The sequence below is a fragment of the Callithrix jacchus genome, chromosome 12, assembly GCF_049354715.1.
Source record: "Callithrix jacchus isolate 240 chromosome 12, calJac240_pri, whole genome shotgun sequence".
Taxonomy (NCBI): Eukaryota; Metazoa; Chordata; class Mammalia; order Primates; family Cebidae; genus Callithrix; species Callithrix jacchus.
The window spans coordinates 80,923,319-80,943,437 of NC_133513.1; the positions used below are offsets into that span (position 1 = coordinate 80,923,319).

The 20,119-nt window shown below is 37.7% G+C and overlaps 1 protein-coding gene across 4 annotated transcripts in view; it reads right to left on the reverse strand.

The window, feature by feature from the left end:
• RNLS (renalase, FAD dependent amine oxidase) overlaps positions 1-20,119 on the reverse strand; it is a 325,440-nt gene that overhangs the window by 51,210 nt on the left and 254,111 nt on the right. For all 4 annotated transcript variants that reach the window (XM_017979119.5, XM_035268410.3, XM_002756369.7 and 1 more), the window contains exon 6: positions 3,531-3,706. In XM_017979119.5, coding sequence (XP_017834608.1) covers positions 3,531-3,706 — 176 coding nt within the window. The remainder of the gene's footprint in view (positions 1-3,530; positions 3,707-20,119) is intronic.

The window sequence follows — 20,119 nt, forward strand, 5'->3', positions numbered from 1 at the left end:
GTTTCCTGAGCAGAGTACTAGGCATATTGTAGGTATTCATTAAATGCTTATTGAATAAATGAATAACCAAATGAATAGATGAAAAAAACACTTTTCACCCCACTGCTGCAATTGTGGATATGGATATGCGACATTAGGAGAAGCACTAGGCTTTGGAGAGCAACACCAGGGAAACCAGAAACTGTCCCCACACAAAATGCTCCTCTTATCTTTTGCAGATAGCAGCTGCTCCTTTATGGTGGTTTGAGCCTTACACGGCTGATGCTCTCTCCAGAAGTTTTATGAGGAAGAGGGAGACAATACCTTATAAAGGGATCCATCAAGGGTTTTGGAGAAAGGAGGGTGTGGCAGACAGAAATAATGCCCCTACCACAGACATCCACTCCTTAATTCCTGGAACCTACACCTATGTTATGTTATATGGAAAAGAAGATTTTAGGTTGCAGAGGGATTAAAATTATGAATCAGCTGAACTGAGATGGGGAGAGTATCCTGTATCACCCAGGTGGGCCCAATGTCATCACAAGAGTGAGGTAGAAGAAAAGGTCAGAGTGGAAGAAGGATTTGACCTGCTGTTGCTGGCTTTGAAGATAAAAAGAATCTCAAGCAGAGGAATGCCGGCAGCTTCTAGAAGGTGACAAAGGCAAGAAAATGGATTCTCTCCTAGAAAGGAATGCAGCCCTGACCACACCTGGATTTTATCCCAGTGAGATCCACTTTGGACTCTGACCTACAGAACTTTAAGATAATAAATTTGTGTTGTTTTCCACTACCAAGTTTTTGAGAATTTGTTACAACAATAGGAAAATAGAAGGTGAGTGAAGAGGAGGGACTTGAGAGGCAGGTAGACTGGTTTTGTCATTATTAGCAGTGGGGATTTAAGGAAGTTATTTCATCTCTCTGAGGCTTCGTGTGCTCATTGCTATAGGGAGTTAAAACTAACAAACTCATAAGACTGCTTTAAAAATATATATATTTGTAATAATCTATTTAGGGTTTATCTTTACCACTAGATACATTTTTAATATGAATTTTTTCTTCTTTTAAATTGACTTTATTTTTTTTTTCATAACAGTTTTAGGTTCACAGCAAAACTGAGAGGAAGGTATAGAGATTTCTAATACACCCCCTACCCTCCCACACATGCACAGCCTCCCCTATTATCAACATCCCCTACCAGCTTGGCACATTTGTTACAACTAATGAATCAACACTGATGCATCTTTATCACTTCAACTTCCTAGTTTACATTAGTGTTCACTCTTAGTATTGTACATTCTATGAGTTTAGACAAATGAGTAATGACATTTATCAACCACTATAGTAACAGACATAAATTTTTGCTGCCCTAGAAATTCTCTCTGCTCTGTCTAGTAATTCCTCCCTCACCCTCACCCGCTAGTAACCACTGATCTTTTTACTGTCTCCATTGTTTTATCTTTTCTAGAATGCCATATATAGTTGAAATCATACAATATGTAGCTTTTTCAGATTGGCATCTTTCACTTAATATGCATTTAAATTTTCTCCATGTTAGTTAATGGCATTCCTTTTCAGTGCTGAATAATGTGCCATTTTCTGGATATACCACCATTTATTTATCCATTCACCTCCTGAGGGACATTTTGGTTACTTCCAAGCTGTGGCAATTATGACAAAGCTGCTATAAACATCCATGCACAGGCTTTTTTTGTGGACATAAATTTTCAACTCTCTTGGGTAAATACCAAGGAGGTGATTGCTAAATTGTTTAATGAGACAATGTCTGCTTTTATAAGAAACTGCCAAATTGTCTTCCAAAGTGGCTGTGCCATTTTATATTCCCACCAGCAATGATGACAATTCCTATTCCTTTGGTGTTGTCAGTGTGCTGAATTTTGGCCATTCCAGGTGTGTAGTGGTATCTCATTGTTGTTTGTAAGCCTACTTTTGATATTAAATAAAATCCCATCTTTGAATTGCCCAGTTTCAGGCCTGGCACACTATAGCTGCTCCTTATTGCTCTGCCCGTTCCTTTTTCTTCTTCCTTTCTACCCTCCACATCCCCTAAGTGGCAGGATGCAATGTTAAGGGTCACTAAAGAAGAGAAAAAGGGGGAATACAAAATGAATAGAGAAATCAAGCCTGAGGGGTCTAGAATGCGGCATTCACACCAAGCAACATTGCTTGAAGCAGGGAACACCAGCTCCATGAAAGCCTCAACTGAGAATATTAAATAGCTAGACTTTTCATTAATTATTCTTTTTTTTAAGGTGATGTTCATACATATATGAATGAAACACAATTTAGGTAATATTTCCACCATAAATGACAATGTTATGTTTTGTAAAATGATCCTCAAGGTACTATGAGAAGTATATGAATGGTGGAATATGCAAACATCTAAGTCTGGATGATAACTTATTCCCTTTCAGGTTTTGCAGCCAATGTAGACTTTTTCTTTTTCAAGCCAACTTAAAATTGAGTTCAATATCACTTAAAAATAATAGCTATTCATGTTTTTCAATGCTTTTAAAAGGAAAAAGGAAAGTCTTCTAAGGTGACCATGACGTGTTTAAGTAAATATTTTCCCCAAAGGTTCACTGTATAATTTAACTAGAGAAGATATGAGCAAAACATAGACTTGCTGTGATATTTTAGGAAATAATTTACTATTTACTCTGATTTTAGAAAGTCCTTTAAAATATATAAAACCAACTCCAACTTCCCACAACACCACTTTTTCTAAAGGCTTCACAGTTTGGATATCCAATAGGGATGATAAATCAGTTCATCAACAGGCTCAGAAATCCCAGGAAATAAATGGACAACTCACTGCTTTTTCTACTCTATCTGCCCTTTGCCCCATTGTCTGCTAAATGACTTCACTATTGAGTTTATGGATCAAAATACCTTTTCTGTGAATACTCACTTCCATTGAAATATGCAGAAATTAAAAAAAAACTCAGTATTTACTTAGTATAAAGAGCTTTAAGTTTGAACTAGTAGAGTGATCATAAGGTTTATCTAACCATGAAAAACAGTTCAACTAGCTGTCCTATGCAGGTACTTACCTCTCTCCCCAGAGAGCTCAGCTGGCAGCAGTCAAAACCAAAGTGGAAACTTAATAAAAATGAAAATTGTGTAGCAAAATATACTTACAAGGTTGATTTGACACATTGCAAAATTTTGGGAGGTTACAGTGGTTTCTAAATATTCACAGTACCGATCTAGAAAAACCCCAAAGAAACAGCTGCATTTGGATATATAACCTGCCTTCTCTGAAGTAAAGACCCCAGAATATCAAGGTTTGTAAGTCTTGAGATGCTAGAATTTGAAGATAACTTTGGTGAAAATTGTATACACTTCTTGTTGAAAAATAGGACAATAAAACCTGCAGAAGTTATATTTATGTATTGAGCAAACACATATTTGCTCCAAAGATCACATAATTTCGTTTACTGGAGAATGCAAAGAATAAAGAAGTAACATCAGTTCTGTTAGCCTATTAAGAAAATTGTTGTGCTTAGACCACTGGATTATTTGATTACCTGTGAATGTCTCCATTTCTGGCATTTGGTAGCAATTGGCTGAGGCAAACCTGGCAAAATGTTTTCCAGCTGCTGGAAGATTAACTCCTGCACATCCTCAATGCTGTGTTCCAAGTATGTAACTCCAAATGGGACAGTGGTGTGAATCACAAGGGAAGGCCCAATTTCTGATGACTCTGTGGCATAAGAGGATAATAAAGATGCATCTTAAAGTGGGTAGCAAGCAAGCATCTCTCAGGATTTCAATTCAGATTTAAGAATTGATCACAATAATCAGGCAATAAATGGAGGAAAAACTTATTCCAATCTTTAAAGCACAAATTCGGCTATTTCTGAAATTGAAAATCAAACTTCTCTTAAGAGGAAGACAGATTCAAGACAAGTTTTAGTGAACAAATTGTCATGTCTTGCTAAAGAACTGTAAGAAAGGGTAGAAGAGCATTTAATATGAACTGCCTTGGATGTAATTATATATTATGTTTGTCTTCTCTCATGCCCTCTTCAGGGCAGTGTCCATTTTTAAATACAGAGTCTATATTCTTAACAAAGTAGATGTTCAATAAATATCTGTCTCATTCAATTAATGAGTTGAAATATATTTTGTGGAAATTACACAAGTTTTAGAACAAGAAGAAACCAAGCTCCTCTCCAAAAACAGGCTTGTCCTCATAATATTCTCCTCTATGTTTTAATTACCATTTATGTTTCAATCATCATTAAATTAAAAGTCTGCCTCATTCAAAACATGAAGCAACTTTCCATTTTTGTTTGCCATTGATTTTTTTGCTGTTTGTTCATAATCACAAATGAGTATGTGCTTTGTATCATTCACTCCTTAGTAGAATATAGAGCAATCAAATAAAGTTTGAGTTGAAAGAAACTTAAGTAACTGAGACATTAGAAAGTACCATCTTGGAAGGAATATTAACAAGAGTTTGCTTGCTATTATTTGTTTAAATCATGCAGAAGAGAAAGCTAAGGGGAAAACAATGATAGATCTGAAACACAGGAAATATAATATGAAAATTGGAACCTCCCCCTCCTGAGAGAAGAGAATATTAAAGTGTGTAAGGCACTGGGAGAAGTCAAACCTGATTCTAGATATTCTTTAACTTGGGATTGTAAAAGGTAATACAATGATCTATTTGAGTTACAGCAGTACAACTGACACAAGAAAAAAAGAGTTGGCATAAGCCACTTACCCGCTATGTGCCCGCTTAACCTTTTTGTTTCAGTTTTTTTTTAAATGAGAATAAGTTAGTAGCTACCACATAGGCCTATGATGTGCATTAAATGGCACAGTACACATGAAATGCTCAGCACAATTGCTGACACAGAGTAGGTGCTTAATAAACGTAAGCTATGGGAATGGAAGCAATAAGCCAGATACAAAGGAAAAGCTTCCTGAGTGTTGCCTAAATTATAGGTGTGAGTCATGTTTTGTGAAAGGACTTCATTTTTCCATTGCACTCAGCACAAATGAACCCTGGCTTATAAATTTTATGGCAAAACACAAGAGAAGAGTCCCAACATGCTGCAAGCTTTTTAAAGTACAGTAAATGCTTCCAAACTTCACATGAGGTAAGGGATGTGAATTCAGAATTTGTGCAGTAAATGCAATGGTAAGCTGGACTGTACAGTATTTTCACCTCACAGTAGCTGGAACAACCTGAAAGAGGAAACAAAGGGGCCACCTCTTTGAATGTTCAGTGTGTAACCTGTCCGTGAAGGCTTTACAGGTTCTGTACAGAGGGAAGGACCAGGGAGTGGAAAATCTCAAGTTCTTTCACAGAATACCACCACAGTAAGAAATCTATTGCATATTGCCTTAGGAAGTGTTATTTATGTTATCAGTTTAAAAATTCAGGGAGGCTTTTTCACAGTGAGGGGGTATCAATGCCACCCCTCTTTCATACAGTACCGCATCTTCCCAGTGACAGAGACGACTACTAGGTCAGCATTCTGAAGCAGGAAACTTGGGGCTCTGAGTTGACTTATCTATGGCAGGCTTCAAAGGAAAGTGAATGCTAGCTGCATGCTGAGAATTTGGAGGTTGCACTGACCTAGCTATTTGTTCTAGGGGGAACTCGTAAAGTTACTAAGACCAGTGATGGTGTGATGCCAGGTTTCTCCCATTTACATTAGCCATCCACTCCAAGGAGAGCAATAAAAAATGAAATTTAAGACCTAAAGTGAAATAGTTATTGCATAACAATGAGAGAACAACCTGGCTACTTATTTTTATTGGAATTGTACGTTTATTTTGAGAATTTAGATAAAAATTTGACTAGCTATGACTGTAAACAAAAATTTAATTTGGGGGTTGGGGAGTTTTTAAGAAAAGCCCCCCAACCCCCAAACTAAAGTGTATTTTCAGAAGCTAAAGTCTAAAAACACAAAAAGCCAAACAGAGTTTAAACGTGACCAAAGTTTGAAAATAGAGGGGTATAAAAAGCCACAAATATGTTAATAGGATTTAGAGTCTAAATTCACCATAATCATTATTTCTCAGTCACTGGGAAGTTAATGATGCAATTTTTCTTTTTCTCTTCTTTATTCAGTTTATTAAGAATATCAACTAGCTTTTGGTATTTTAAATGTAAAGCTAATAGTAAATTGACAGTTATTTCTCTACTTTGGGAAATCAACAGCTATAGAGTCAGAAGATAAGTATTTGAACCTCTGCATCCTTTAACAGCCCTATAGTCTTGGACAACTTAATCTCTCAGGCTTCACATTTTTCCATCAGTTAAAAGGGATCAACACTACTGACCTTACAAGGCTGCCATGAGGATTAAATGAATTACCCACATAAAAGCCTTCCTTCAAATATAAAGTGCTACACAAACAGAAGGCATTCCTAGGTAATATTCTTGTTTTCACCTCTACACTGTTGAAAGAGCAGCTTTAGAAAGGAATAACAGAATTGACTTCTCTCAAAGCATTAAGAGTGATCATTACATCAACACCCCAGGGACAATGGAAGACTATTCCTGGGTGTAGACAGAGCAGGATTTGATTTTTTTTTTTGCATGTGTTTGGTAAAATATATATAACATAAAACATGCGTTTTAACCTATTTTACGTATAGCGTAGCATTGAGTACATTCATCTTGTTCTATAATAGTCACCATCAAGCTCCTGGTTTTCAAGATGGCTGATAGTGACATCAAATGCCAATTCTTTTCAGAAAGATCAAAGTTACCTGTGAATGGATATGTTCCAAATGGAAAACTGACAGAAGAGATCCAGGACCTGTCAGAGTGCCCAGGGGAAAAAGCAGAGGTACAGAAAAAAAAATCAGCAAGGGTCTGGCATAGATCTAACCCTGAGGAACTCAAAACCCTATAGTAAGAGTGTGTGGGAGTGGGAGTGCTTCTCTGCTCCCTTCAGCCCTGCAACAATCCACTGACTGTCAAACTGTTGGAGAGCCCCTCTACCCTCTGGATCCAATGCAATGGTGTCAGTGGTGACTTGGGGGAACTTTTTAGGGTCAGAGAACCAGGTGGCCAGCTCATGTTAAGCATGCCTACACTCCCCTCAGACCTGAACTGACATGGATGAACTGAGCCATACTGGTTGTGTACCTGTGGTGGGACATTGCCATGCCCAGGCAATCTCTGCCTTTGAATCACCATACCACAGGATTCCCTACAAATATACCCCACAACCCACTCTGTCTCTAGCAAACACAGGGGGCTTTTGGGTTCCTGTGGAGCTGTGGGAGCCCTGGAGATCTCACCCTTGGTGTGGGCTGCCTTGAAGGGAATGGGGAGCATAGCCCACTAAAGTCTCCCTTGGGACAAAGGAAATGAAGGATGTGGCACCAACTGGTGAAGGGGGCAGCACTGATGGCTAGGAAAGGTTGTGGAGAGGGTGTCATCTTCCACCCATTACCACCTTAAGACCTCAGCATGCTCCAACACAGTCTCCTCTCTACATCAGGGTAGGTGCTTCCACTCACCTTCAATCTACCTGAGGGTGAGACACTCTTACTCTTAAGTGCCACCTACTGGACTAGAGCTTGAACTCCACCACCAAATAAAACACCTGCTGCCATAATGGCTGGGTGCTAGTATATGTGATAAGACTTCCACACCCTCAGCCAAGCAGCAGATAGAGTGTTGACTGATATGTCAAATACATTGCTACAACCAGCAGCATGTGAGAAAGCCACCACACAAAAGCTATCCACAATGAAGGACCCATACAGCACCTTGGTCCTCTGAAAGCACCCAGAAAGGAAGCCAAATCATAATACACAACATACAACATACCCTCAAAATAAAAAAGAATTACAAAATGTAAAAGTCCTATCCAAATGATAGCAAATTCAAAAATAAACAGTGATAGCTCCCTCATATGAGAAGAAGCCAGTGCAAGAACTCTAGCAGTAAAAAACCCAGAATGAACTGACAACTCCAAAGTCTTTCATTTGCTCTGTAGCAATAGGTCCTAACCAAAATGAAAAGCCTGAAATGGCAGATAAATAATTTAAAATATTGATTTTAAGGAAACTCAATGAGATCCAAGTGAAAGTTGAAATCCAACACAAAGAAACTAGAAAAACAATTCAGGATGTGAAAGATGACATAGCTACATAAAAAACAAACAAACAACAACAAAACCCCAAACAATTAGAATTTCTGGAATGAAAAAATTCACTGAAAGAATTTCAAAATACAGTTGGAAGCTTTAACAATAGACTAGACCAAGCAGAAGAAATAATTTCAGAGCTTTAAAATTTGATCTTTCAAATTAATCCAGTCAGATAAAAAATAAAAAAGAACTTAGAAAAATGAAGAAAGCCTTTGAGAAATATGGAATTATGTAAAGTGAATGATCCTACAATGGGTTAGCATTCCTGAGAGAGAAGAAGAAAAATAAAGCAACCTAGAAAACATATTTGAGGGAGTAATTCAGGAAAATCTCACTAACCTTGCTAGAATGGTCAACATACAGATATAAGAAATTTAGAAAACTACTGCAAGATACTACACAAGATGATAATCTCCAAGGATTATAATTAACAGACTATCCAAGGTCAACATGAAAGAAAAAAATCTCAAAGGAAGGCAGATGAAAAAAAAGGATAAATTACCCATAAAGGAAATACCATTAGACTAACAGCAGACTTCTCTGTAGAAGCCTTATAGGCAAGAAGAGACTGGGGGTATATTTTTAGCTTTCTTCAGAAAAAAGAGTCAGCCAAGAATTTTATATCCTGCTAAACTAAGCTTCATAAATGAAGGACAAATAAAGTTTTACCCAGATGAGCAAATGCTAAGGGAACTGGAACTCTTCATCACTAGAGTGGTCCTACAAGAAAGCTCAAAGAAGTTCTAAGCATGAAAACAAAAGAACGATGCTTGCAACCATAAAAGCACATATAAGGCCAAAGGACATAGATCCTATAAAGCAATTACACAATTGAGACTACAAAGCAACTAGGTAACAACACTATGGCAGGAACAAAACTTCACATATCAGTATTAACCTTGAACATGAAAGCATAAAAGCCCCACCTGAGAAAAACAGATTGGCAAAAGATTAAAAAAAAAACAAAAAAGACCCAACCATCTACTGTCTTCAAGAGACCAGTCTCACACATGACAGCCACAGTCTCAACATAATAGAATGGAGAAAGATCTATCACATAAATGGAAAACAAAAAAGAGTAAGGGTTGCTATTCTTGTGTGAGATAAAACAGACTTTTAAACAATCACAGTAAAAAAAAGAAAAAAAAGGAAAAAAAGTAGGGTATTATATACTGACATAGGGTTCAATTCAATAAGAAGATTCTACTCTCTTAAATATATGTGCACTCAACATTGGAGAACCAAGATCTAGGAAACAAATACTACTAGACCTAAAAGAAGAGATAAACAGCCTTACAATAATAGTGAGGGTTTCAACACCACACAGATGGCACTAGGTAGAACACTGAGGCAGAAAATAATAAAGAAAATCTGGACTTAAATTGTATTCTTGACCAAATGGACCCAGTAAACACCACAGAACACTGTACCCAACAACCACAAAATGTACATATTTCTCATCTGTGCATGGTACATTCTCTAAAATCGACTATATGATTGGTCAATAGTCTCAATAAACCAAAAAACATCAAAATCATATCAAGCCTCTTCTCAGATCACAGTGGAATAAAATCAGGAATAATACCAAGAGAAACTATCAAAAACCATGTAAATACATGGAAACTAAACAAACAACTTGATGTTGAATGACTTTAGATTTTGAAATAAGTGAAAATAGAGACACAATACCAAAATCCCTGGGATATAGCAAAAGCAGGGTTAAGAGGAAAATTTATTCTGCTAAGTGTTTACATCAAAAAGATAGACGTCAGATTAACAACCTAATCTCACATCTGAAGGAACTAGAAAGATGAGAACAAACCAAACCCAAAGCTAGAAGAACAAAAGAATTAACAAAGAGCAGAGTAGAATGAAATAAAATTGTGACAAAAATATACAAAAGATCAATAAAATGAAAAGTTGGTTCTCTGAAATGATAAACAACATTGATAGATAAATAGCTAGATTAACCAAGAAAAAAGAGAATATTCAAATAAGCATAATCAAAAAATGACAAGGCTGACATTACAACTGATACTACATAAATACAAAAGATTCTTAGAAGCTGTTATGAATACCTCTATGCACACCACCTGGAAAACCTAGAGGAGATGGATAAATTCCTGGAAACATATAGCTTCACAAGATTGAATCAGGATGAAATTAAAGTGCAAAACAGACCAATAATGAGTTAGAAAATTGAATCAGTAATAAAAAAAATCTACAAACTAAAAAAGTCCAGAACTAGAGAGACTCATGACCAAAATCTACCAGACCTACAAAGAAGCTGGTACCAATCTCACTGAAATGACTCCAAAACACTGAGGAAAAGGGGTTCTTTCCTAACTCATTCTATGAAACCAGTATCATTCAAAATCTGGCAAGGACACAATGAAGAAAGAAAACTATAAGCCAATATCCCTGATGAACACCATCACAAACATTCTTAATGTAATACTAGCAAATTGAATCTATCTGCACATCAAAAAGATATTTCATCATGATGAAGTGTGTTTTATTTCTGGTATGCAAGGACAGTTCAGCATACAGAAATCAATGTAATTTGCCACATAAACAAAATTAAAAACAAATACCATGTTATCTCAATAGATGCAAAAAATGTATTAAATAAAATCCAACATGCTTTCACAATAAAAACCCTCCAACAAACTAGGCATCAAAGGAACTTAGCTAAAAATGATAAGAGCCATGTATGGCTAACATCATACTAAATGAGGAAAAGTTGAAAGCATTCCCCCTGATATGGTTTGGCTCTGTGTCCCCACCCAAGTCTCATCTCGAATTGTAATCCCCATGTATTGAGGCAGAAGGGTAATTAGATCACTGGGGCTGTTTTCCCCATGATGTTCTCATGACTGAGTTCTCACAAGATCTGATGATTTTATAAGTGTTTGATGGTTCTTCCTTTACAGGTGCTCTCTAGTGTGCTGCCATGTAAGATGTGCCTGCTTCCCCTTCTGACATGATTGTAAGTTTCCTGGGACCTCCCCAGCCCTGCAGAACTGTTAGTCAATTAAATTTCTTTCCTTTATAAATTATCTCTTGCAGTTCTTTACAGCAGTATGAAAATTGACTAATACACTCCCTTGGAATGGGAGCAAAACAAGGATGTCTACTATCACTTCTCCTATTCAAAATAGTATTGGAAATCCTAGCCAAAACAATTAGTCATGAAAAAGAAATAAAAGTAATCCAAATAGGAAAAGAGGAAGTAGAATTATCTCTGTTAGCTGATGACATAATCCTATACCTAGAAAGCCTAATGATTGCTCCAAAGGACTTCCAGACCTGATAAATTACTTCAGTAAAGCTTCACGATACAAAACTAATACACACAAAAAATCAGCTGCATTTCAATACACCAGCAATACTGAAGCTGAGAACCAAATCAAACACTCAACCCCATTTACATTTGCCACAAAAAAATACATCTAGGAATACATTTAACTAATGAAAGACCTATACAAGGAGAACAACAAAATACTGATGAAATAACTCACAGATGAGACAAACAAATGGAAAAATATCCCATGGTAATATGGAGGAAGAATCAATATCATTAAAATGATTATACTGCCCAAAGCAATCTACAGATTCAGTGAAGTTCCTACCAAATTACTTACATCATTTTTCACTGAATTAGCTACAAAAATTTTCATTAGCGAAAGCAATCTTAAGAGAACAAGGCTGGAGGCATCACATTACCCGAATTCAAGGATACTACAAGGCTGTAGTATCCAAAATAGCACAGCATTGGTACAAAAATAGACAAAGACCAATGGAACAGAATACAGAACCTAGAAATAAATCCACATACTTACAACTAACTGATCTTGACAAAGTAAATAAAAATAAACAATGGGGAAAGGACACCCCATTTAGTAAATGAGGTGGGGAAAACTGGCTAGCCATATGCAGTATAATGAAACTCAAACACCACCTTTCACCATAGACAAAAATTAAGATAGATTAAGACTTCAATGTAAGATCTGCAACTATGAAAATACTAGAAGAAAACCTAGGAGAAACGACTTTGAATATTGACATATTGAAAGAATTTATGACTAAAACCTCAAAAGCAAATGGAACAAAAACAAAAATAGACAAATGGGAATTACTTCAACTAATTAACAGAGTAAATAGGCAAGTTACAGAATGGGAGATGACATCCACAAACTGTGCATCTGACAAAGGTCTAATTTCTAGAATCTATAAGAAGCTTAAACAAATCAACCAGAAAATCAAAACAAATAACTCCACTGAAAAGTGGGCCAAGGTCATGAAGATACTTCTCAGAAGAAGACATATGAGCAGTCAACAAACATATGAATAAATGTTCAACATCACTAATCTTCAGAGCAATGCAAATCAAAACCACAATGAGATACCACCTCACACCAGTCAGGATGGCTATTTTTAAAAAGTCAAAAAACAACAGATGCTGGCAAGGTGGAAGAAAATAGGGAGTGTTTATACACTGTTGGTGGGAACGTAAATTAGTTTAACCCCTATCAAAAACAGTGGAGATTCCATAAGGAACTAAAAATAGAACTACCATTCTACTCAGCAATCCCACTACTGGGTATCTACCCAAAGGAAAAATCATTTTATCAAGAAGACAGCTGCACACTTATGTTCATTGCAGCACTATTCATAATAGCAAAGTCAGGGAATAAACCTAAGTGTCTATCAATTGTGAACTCGATAAAGAAAATTTTATATATACATAGATCTCACAGAATATTATGCAGTCATACAAAATAATGAAATAATATCCTTTACAAAAAAAAAACTAAAACAGAAGATCAAATACCCCCCATGTTTTAACTTATAAGTAAGAGCTAATCAGTGGGTACACATGGATATAAAGATAGAACAATAGACACTGGGCACTCCAGAAAGGGTGAGGATGGGACCAGGTGGAGAGTTGAAAAACTCCAGCAATACACGATATACCCATGTAACAAACCTGCACATGTGCCACCTGAATTTATAAAAAACCCACAATGACCACTATCCATCTCCAAAACTTTTTCATCTTCCTAAACTGAAATTCCATATCCCTTAAATAATAAGTACCCATTCTCCTTTTCTCCCACCCCTGGCAACCACCATTCTATTTCTGTCTGTATTAATTTGACTACTCTAGGCACCTCATATAACTGGAGTCATGATTTTTGTCCTTTTGTAATTGGTTTATTTTACTTAGAATAATGCCCTCAAAGTTCATATATTTTGTAGCAGGTCAGAGTTTCCTTCCTTCTTAATGGCAAATGATATTCAATCATATATATATATCACAATTTGCTTATCCATTCACCCTTTAATGGACACTCAAGTTGCTTCTACTTGAGTTGGTATTATAAATGATGCTGCTACGAACATTGCTGTACAAATTCAGTTCAAGTTCCTGCTTTCACTTCTTTTGGGTAGATATTCAGAAGTAGAATTGCTGGATCATATGAGAATCCTATCTTTAATTTTTTTGATGACTCAACCATATCATTTTCCATAGGCTGCACCATTTTGTATTCCCACCACAATGCACAAGGGTGCCAATTTCCCACATCCTCACCAACATTTATTTGCTGTTTTGTTGTATTTTTGTTTTTAATAATAGCCATCCCAGTGAGTGTGAAGTAGCCACAGAAGTTTTTAGTCTACAATTCTGAGTGAAGGTCAGGACACCATATGTTGATAAAAACAGCAGCAACCTCAGCAGTAGTAGCAGCATTATAATCATCTACTGCTAATAAGAGTAGTAAGATTTAGAAGACTCAAGCGTTAAATATTTACAATCAAAAGCTACAGAAGTTGCCTAGTCTCCAAATAGAAACTAAAATTTGTTTTGAAATAAGCACTGTAGCTGCCTCAGATTCATGGTCATATCAGTTGTAACGATTAACAGGTTAAATTTACTTATTTAAAGAAAAGGATTGTCACACTGGGTCACATCCAACTACATGATGCTTATAACAACACGTTTTTAAAAGAAATTCTGTCCCAATTGTGTTGGTCTATGTTTGATGTGGTTTGGCTATGTACCCACCCAAATTTCATCTTGAATTGTAATCCCTGTAATCCTCATGTGTCTACAGAGAGAACTGGTGTGAGGTAATTTGATCATAGGGGTAGTTTCCCTCATGCTGTTCTTGTGAGTGAGTGACTTCTCATGAGATGTGATGGTTTCATAAGAGGCTCTTCCCCCTTTCAACCTCAATCTTCTCTGTCCTGCTGCCATGTGAGAAGGCCCAAGCTTGTTTCCTCTTCACCTTCCACCATGATGTAAGTTTCCTGAGGCCTCTCTAGCCATCTGAAACTGTAAGTCAATTAAACCTCTTTTCTTTATAAATTAACCAGTCTCGAGTATGTCTTCATAGCAGTGTGAAAACAGACTAGTAAAGTGGTACCACAGAGAGTGGGGTACTGTTATAAAGATACATGAAAATGTGGAAAAGGATTTGGAATTGGGAAACAGGCAAAAGTTGAAACAGTTGGGAGGGCTCAGAAGAAGAGAGGATGATGTGGGAAAGTTTGGAACTTCCTAGAGATTTGTTGAGTGGTTTTGACCAAAATTCTGATAGTGATACAGACAAGGAAGTCCAGGCTGAGGTGTTCTCAAATGGAGAGGAGGTACTTATTGGGAACTGGAGCAAAGGTCACTCTTGCCATGTTTTAGCAAATAGACTGGTGGCATTTTTCCCCTGCCCTAGAAATCTGTGGAAATTTGAACTTGAGAGAGATGACTTAGGGCATCTGGTTGAAGAAATTTCTAAGCAGCATAGCATTCAAGATGTGACCTGAGTCCTCTTAAAAGCATTCAGTTTTATGCATTGACAAAGAGATGATTTGAAATTGGAACTTATGTTTAAAAGGGAAACAGCATAAAAGTGGAAAATTTGCAGCCTGATGATGTGACAGAAAAAAAAATACCCAATTTCTAGGAGAAATTCAAGCTGGCTGAACAAAATTGCATAAGTAATGAGGAGCTGAATGTTAATTGCCAAGACAAAGAAGAAAATGTCTCCTGGAATGTTTGAGATCTTGAAGGCAGTCCCTTTCATCACAGACATGGAGGCCTAGGAAGAAAAATGGTTTCCTGTGCTGGCCCAGGGACCCCACTGCTCTGTGCAGCCTCAGGACATGACACCCTGCATCCCAGCCACTTCAGCTCCAGTTGTGGCTAAAAGGGGCCAAGGTACAGCTCAGATCATGGCTACAGTGGGTGCAAGCCCCAAGCCTTGGTGGCTTCCATGTGGTGTTGGTCTGTGGGTGCACATAAGCCAATAATTAAGGTTTTGGAATCTCTGCCTAGATTTCTGAGGATGTATGGAAACACCTGGATGTTCAGGCAGAGGTGCGCTGCAGGAGTGGAGCCCTCATAAAAAAAACTCTGCTAAGGCAGTGAAGAAGGGAAATGTGGAGTTAGCCCCTCTGCCAACAGTTTCCACTGAGGTATTGGCTAGTGGAGCTGTGAGAAGAGGGCCACCATCCTCTAGACTCCAGAGTGGTATAGCCAAAGACAGCTTATACCATGCAGCTAAAAAAGCTGCAGATACTTGATACCAGCCTGTGAAAGCAGTTAGGAGGAGGGCTGAATCCTGCAAAACCACAGGGATGGAGCTGCCCAAGACTGTGTTAGTCCACCTCTTGGATCAGTGTGAACTGGATGTGAGATATGGAGTCAAAGGAGATAATTTTGGAACTTTAAGATTTAATAGCTTCCATGCTGGGTTTCAGACTTGCATGGGGCATGAGACCCTTTATTTTGGCCAATTTCTCCCATTTGGAATGGGAGCATTTATCCAATGGCTAAACCCCCACTGTATATAGGAAGTAGCTAACTTGCTTTTGATTTTACAGGCTCATAGGTGAAAGGGACTTGCCTTTTCTCAGATGAAACTTTGGACTTGGACTTTTGGGTTTATGCTGGAATGAGTTAAGACTTTGGCAGACTGTTGGAAGGGCATGATTATGTTTTGAAATGTGAGGACATCAGATTTGGGAAGGGCCGGGGGTGGAATGATATGATTTGGCTGTGTCCCCACCCAAATCTCATCATCAATCACAATCCCTGTAATACCCATGTGTCTGGGGAGAGACTGCTGTGAGGTGATTAGATCATGAGGGTGGTTTCCCTCATGCTGTTTTGTGATAGTGAGTGAGCTTGCATAAGATCTGATGCTTTTATAAAGGGTTCTTCGCCCTTCACTCCTCACTCTTCTCTCTCTCTCCTGCTGACATGTGAGAAAGATCCAAGCTTGCTTCCCCTTTACCTTCTCCCATGATTTTAAGTTTCCCGAGGCCTCCCCAGCCATGCAGAACTGTGAGTCAATTAAACTTCTGTTCTTTACAAACTATCCAGTCTCAGGGAAGTCCTTTATAGTAGTGTGAAATTGGAATTAAGTCAATAATACTTTAAGATTTGTTGATTGGCCTCATATATAGTCAGTTCTTATAAGTGTTTTATGTGTACTTGAATAGAATTTGCTTGGTATTGAATTGACATTTTGTTTTATATTTTTTTAATTTGAAACCAAATCTTGCTCTGTCACCCAGGCTGCAGTGCAGTGGCACAATGTTGGCTCACTACAACCTTGGCCTCTCATGTTCAAGTGATTCTTGTGCCTTGCTTCCTGAGTAGCTGAGACTATAGGTGTGCGCCATCATACCCAGCTATTTTTTGTATTTTTAGTAGAGACAGGGTTTCACCATGTTGGCGAGGCTGGTCTCAAACTCCTGGCCTCATATGATCTGCCCAGTTCAGCCTCCCAAAGTGCTGGGATTACAGGCAAGGACCTATTGTGCCTAGTCTGAATTAACATTTTATAAAGTTAATTAGAACAATTTCATTCGATTTTATAGTTCTCATAAATTAAATTATCTTTTTCTTTGTCTACTTCTTCAGTTACTGAGAGAAGCTTCTCTCTTGAAGATGGTAAATTTGCCAATTTCTGCTTTTGGTATTGACAATTTCTGCTTTATATCTAAGTTATGTTAATAGTTTCCTGATATTTGCGTCATTTTTAAAATTTATTTTTATTTTTTATTGCATTTTAGGTTTTGGGGTACATGTGCAGGGCATGCAATACAGTTTCATAGGTACACACATGGCAGTGTGTTTTCTTTGCTTTCTCCCCTTCACCCACATTTGGCATTTCTGCCCAGGCTATCCCTCCCCACCTCCCCCTCCCACTGGCCCTCCCCTTTTCCCCCCAATAGACCCCAGTGTTTAGTACTCCCCTCTCTGTGTCCATGTGTTCTCATTTTTCATCACCTGCCTATGAGTGAGAATATGCAGTGTTTCATTTTCTGTTCTTGTGTCAGTTTGCTGAGAATGATGTTCTCCAGATTCATCCATGTCCCTACAAATGACACAAACTCATCATTTCTGATTGCTGCATAATATTCCATGGTGTATATGTGCCACATTTTCCCAATCCAGTCTATCATCAATGGGAATTTGGGTTGATTCCAGGTCTTTGCTACTGTAAACAGTGCTGCAATGAACATTCGTGTGTATGTGTCCTTATAGTAGAACGATTTATAGTCCTTTGGATATATACCCACTAATGGGATTGCTGGGTCAAATGGAATTTCTATTTCTAAGGCCTTGAGGAATCGCCACACTGTCTTCCACAATGGTTGAACTAATTTACACTCCCACCAACAGTGTAAAAGTGTTCCTTTTTCTCCACATCCTCTCCAGCATCTGTTGTCTCCAGATTTTTTAATGATCGCCATTCTAACTGGCATGAGATGGTATCTCAATGTGGTTTTGATTTGCATCTCTCTGATGACCAGTGACGATGAGCATTTTTTCATATGATTGTTGGCCTCATATATGTCTTCTTTCGTAAAGTGTCTGTTCATATCCTTTGCCCACTTTTGAATGGGCTTGTTTGTTTTTTTCCTGTAAATCTGTTTGAGTTCTTTGTATATTCTGGATATTAGCCCTTTGTCAGATGGGTGAACTGCAAAAATTTTTTCCCATTCTGTTGGTTGCCGATTCACTCTAGTGACTGTTTCTTTTGCCGTGCAGAAGCTGTGGAGTTTGATTAGGTCCCATTTGTCTATTTTGGCTTTTTTTGCCAATGCTTTTGGTGTTTTGTTCATGAAGTCCTTGCCTACTCCTATGTCCTGGATGGTTTTGCCAAGATTTCCTTCTAGGGTTTTTATGGTGCCAGGTCTTATGTTTAAGTCTTTAATCCATCTGGAGTTAATTTTGGTGTAAGGTGTCAGGAAGGGGTCCAGTTTCTGCTTTCTGCACATGGCTAGCCAGTTTTCCCAGCACCATTTGTTGAACAGGGAATCCTTTCCCTATTGCTTGTTTTTGTCAGGTTTATCAAAGATTGTATGGTTGTAGATATGTTGTGTTGCCTCTGATGCCTCTGTTCTGTTCCATTAGTCTATATCTCTGTTTTGGTACAAGTACCATGCTGTTTTGATTACTGTAGCCTTGTAGTATAGTTTGAAATCTGGTAGTGTGATGCCCCCCGCTGTGTTCTTTTTGCTTAGAATTGACTTGGCTATGCGGGCTCTTTTTTGGTTCCATATGAAGTTCATGGTGGTTTTTTCCAGTTCTGTGAGGAAAGTCAATGGTAGCTTGATGGGTATAGCATTGAATCTGTAAATTACTTTGGGCAGTATAGCCATTTTTATGATATTAATTCTTCCTAACCATGAACATGGAATGTTTCTCCATCTGTTTGTGTCCTCACTGATTTCGTTGAGCAGTGGTTTGTAGTTTTCCTTGAAGAGGTCCCTTACGTTCCTTGTGAGTTGTATTCCAAGGTATTTTATTCTTTTTGTAGCAATTGTGAATGGCAGTTCATTCTTGATTTGGCTTTCTTTAAGTCTGTTATTGGTGTAGAGGAATGCTTGTGATTTTTGCACATTGATTTTATATCCTGAGACTTTGCTGAAGTTGCTTATCAGTTTCAGGAGTTTTTGGGCTGAGGTGATGGGGTCTTCTAGGTATACTATCATGTCGTCTGCAAATAGAGACAATTTGGCTTCCACCTTTCCTATTTGAATACCCTTTGTTTCTTTTTCTTGCCTGATTGCTGTGGCTAGAACTTCCAGTACTATATTAAATAGGAGTGGTGACAGAGGGAATCCTTGTCTAGTGCCGGATTTCAAAGGGAATGCTTCCAGTTTTTGCCCATTAAGTATGATATTGGCTGTTGGTTTGTCATAAATAGCTTTTATTACTTTGAGATACGTTCCATTGATACCGAGTTTATTGAGGGTTTTTAGCATAAAGGGCTGTTGAATTTTGTCAAATGCCTTCTCTGCATCAATTGAGATAATCATGTGGTTTTTGTTTTTGGTTCTGTTTATGTGGTGAATTACATTTATAGACTTGCGTATGTTGAACCAGCCTTGCATCCCCAGGATGAATCCTACTTGATCATGATGAATAAGTTTTTTGATTTGCTGCTGCAATCGGCTTGCCAATATTTTATTGAAGATTTTTGCATCTATGTTCATCATGGATATTGGCCTGAAGTTTTCTTTTCTTGTTGGGTCTCTGCCGGGTTTTGGTATCAGGATGATATTGGTCTCCTAGAATGATTTGGGAAGGATTCCTTCTTTTTGGATTATTTGGAATAGTTTCAGAAAAAGTGGTACCAGCTCCTCTTTGTGTGTCTGGTAGAATTCGGCTGTGAACCCGTCTGGACCTGTGCTTTTTTTGTGTGGTAGGCTCTTAATTTGCTGCCTCAACTTCTGACCTTGTTATTGGTCTATTCATAGTTTCAGCTTCCTCCTGGTTTTCGCTTTGGAGGACAAAGGAGTCCAGGAATTTATCCATTTCTTCCAGGTTTACTAGTTTATGTGCATAGAGTTGTTTGTAATATTCTCTGATCATGGTTTGAATTTCTGTGGAATCTGTGGTGATTTCCCCTTTATCATTTATTATTGCATCTATTTGGTTGTTCTCTCTTTTCTTTTTAATCAATCTGGCT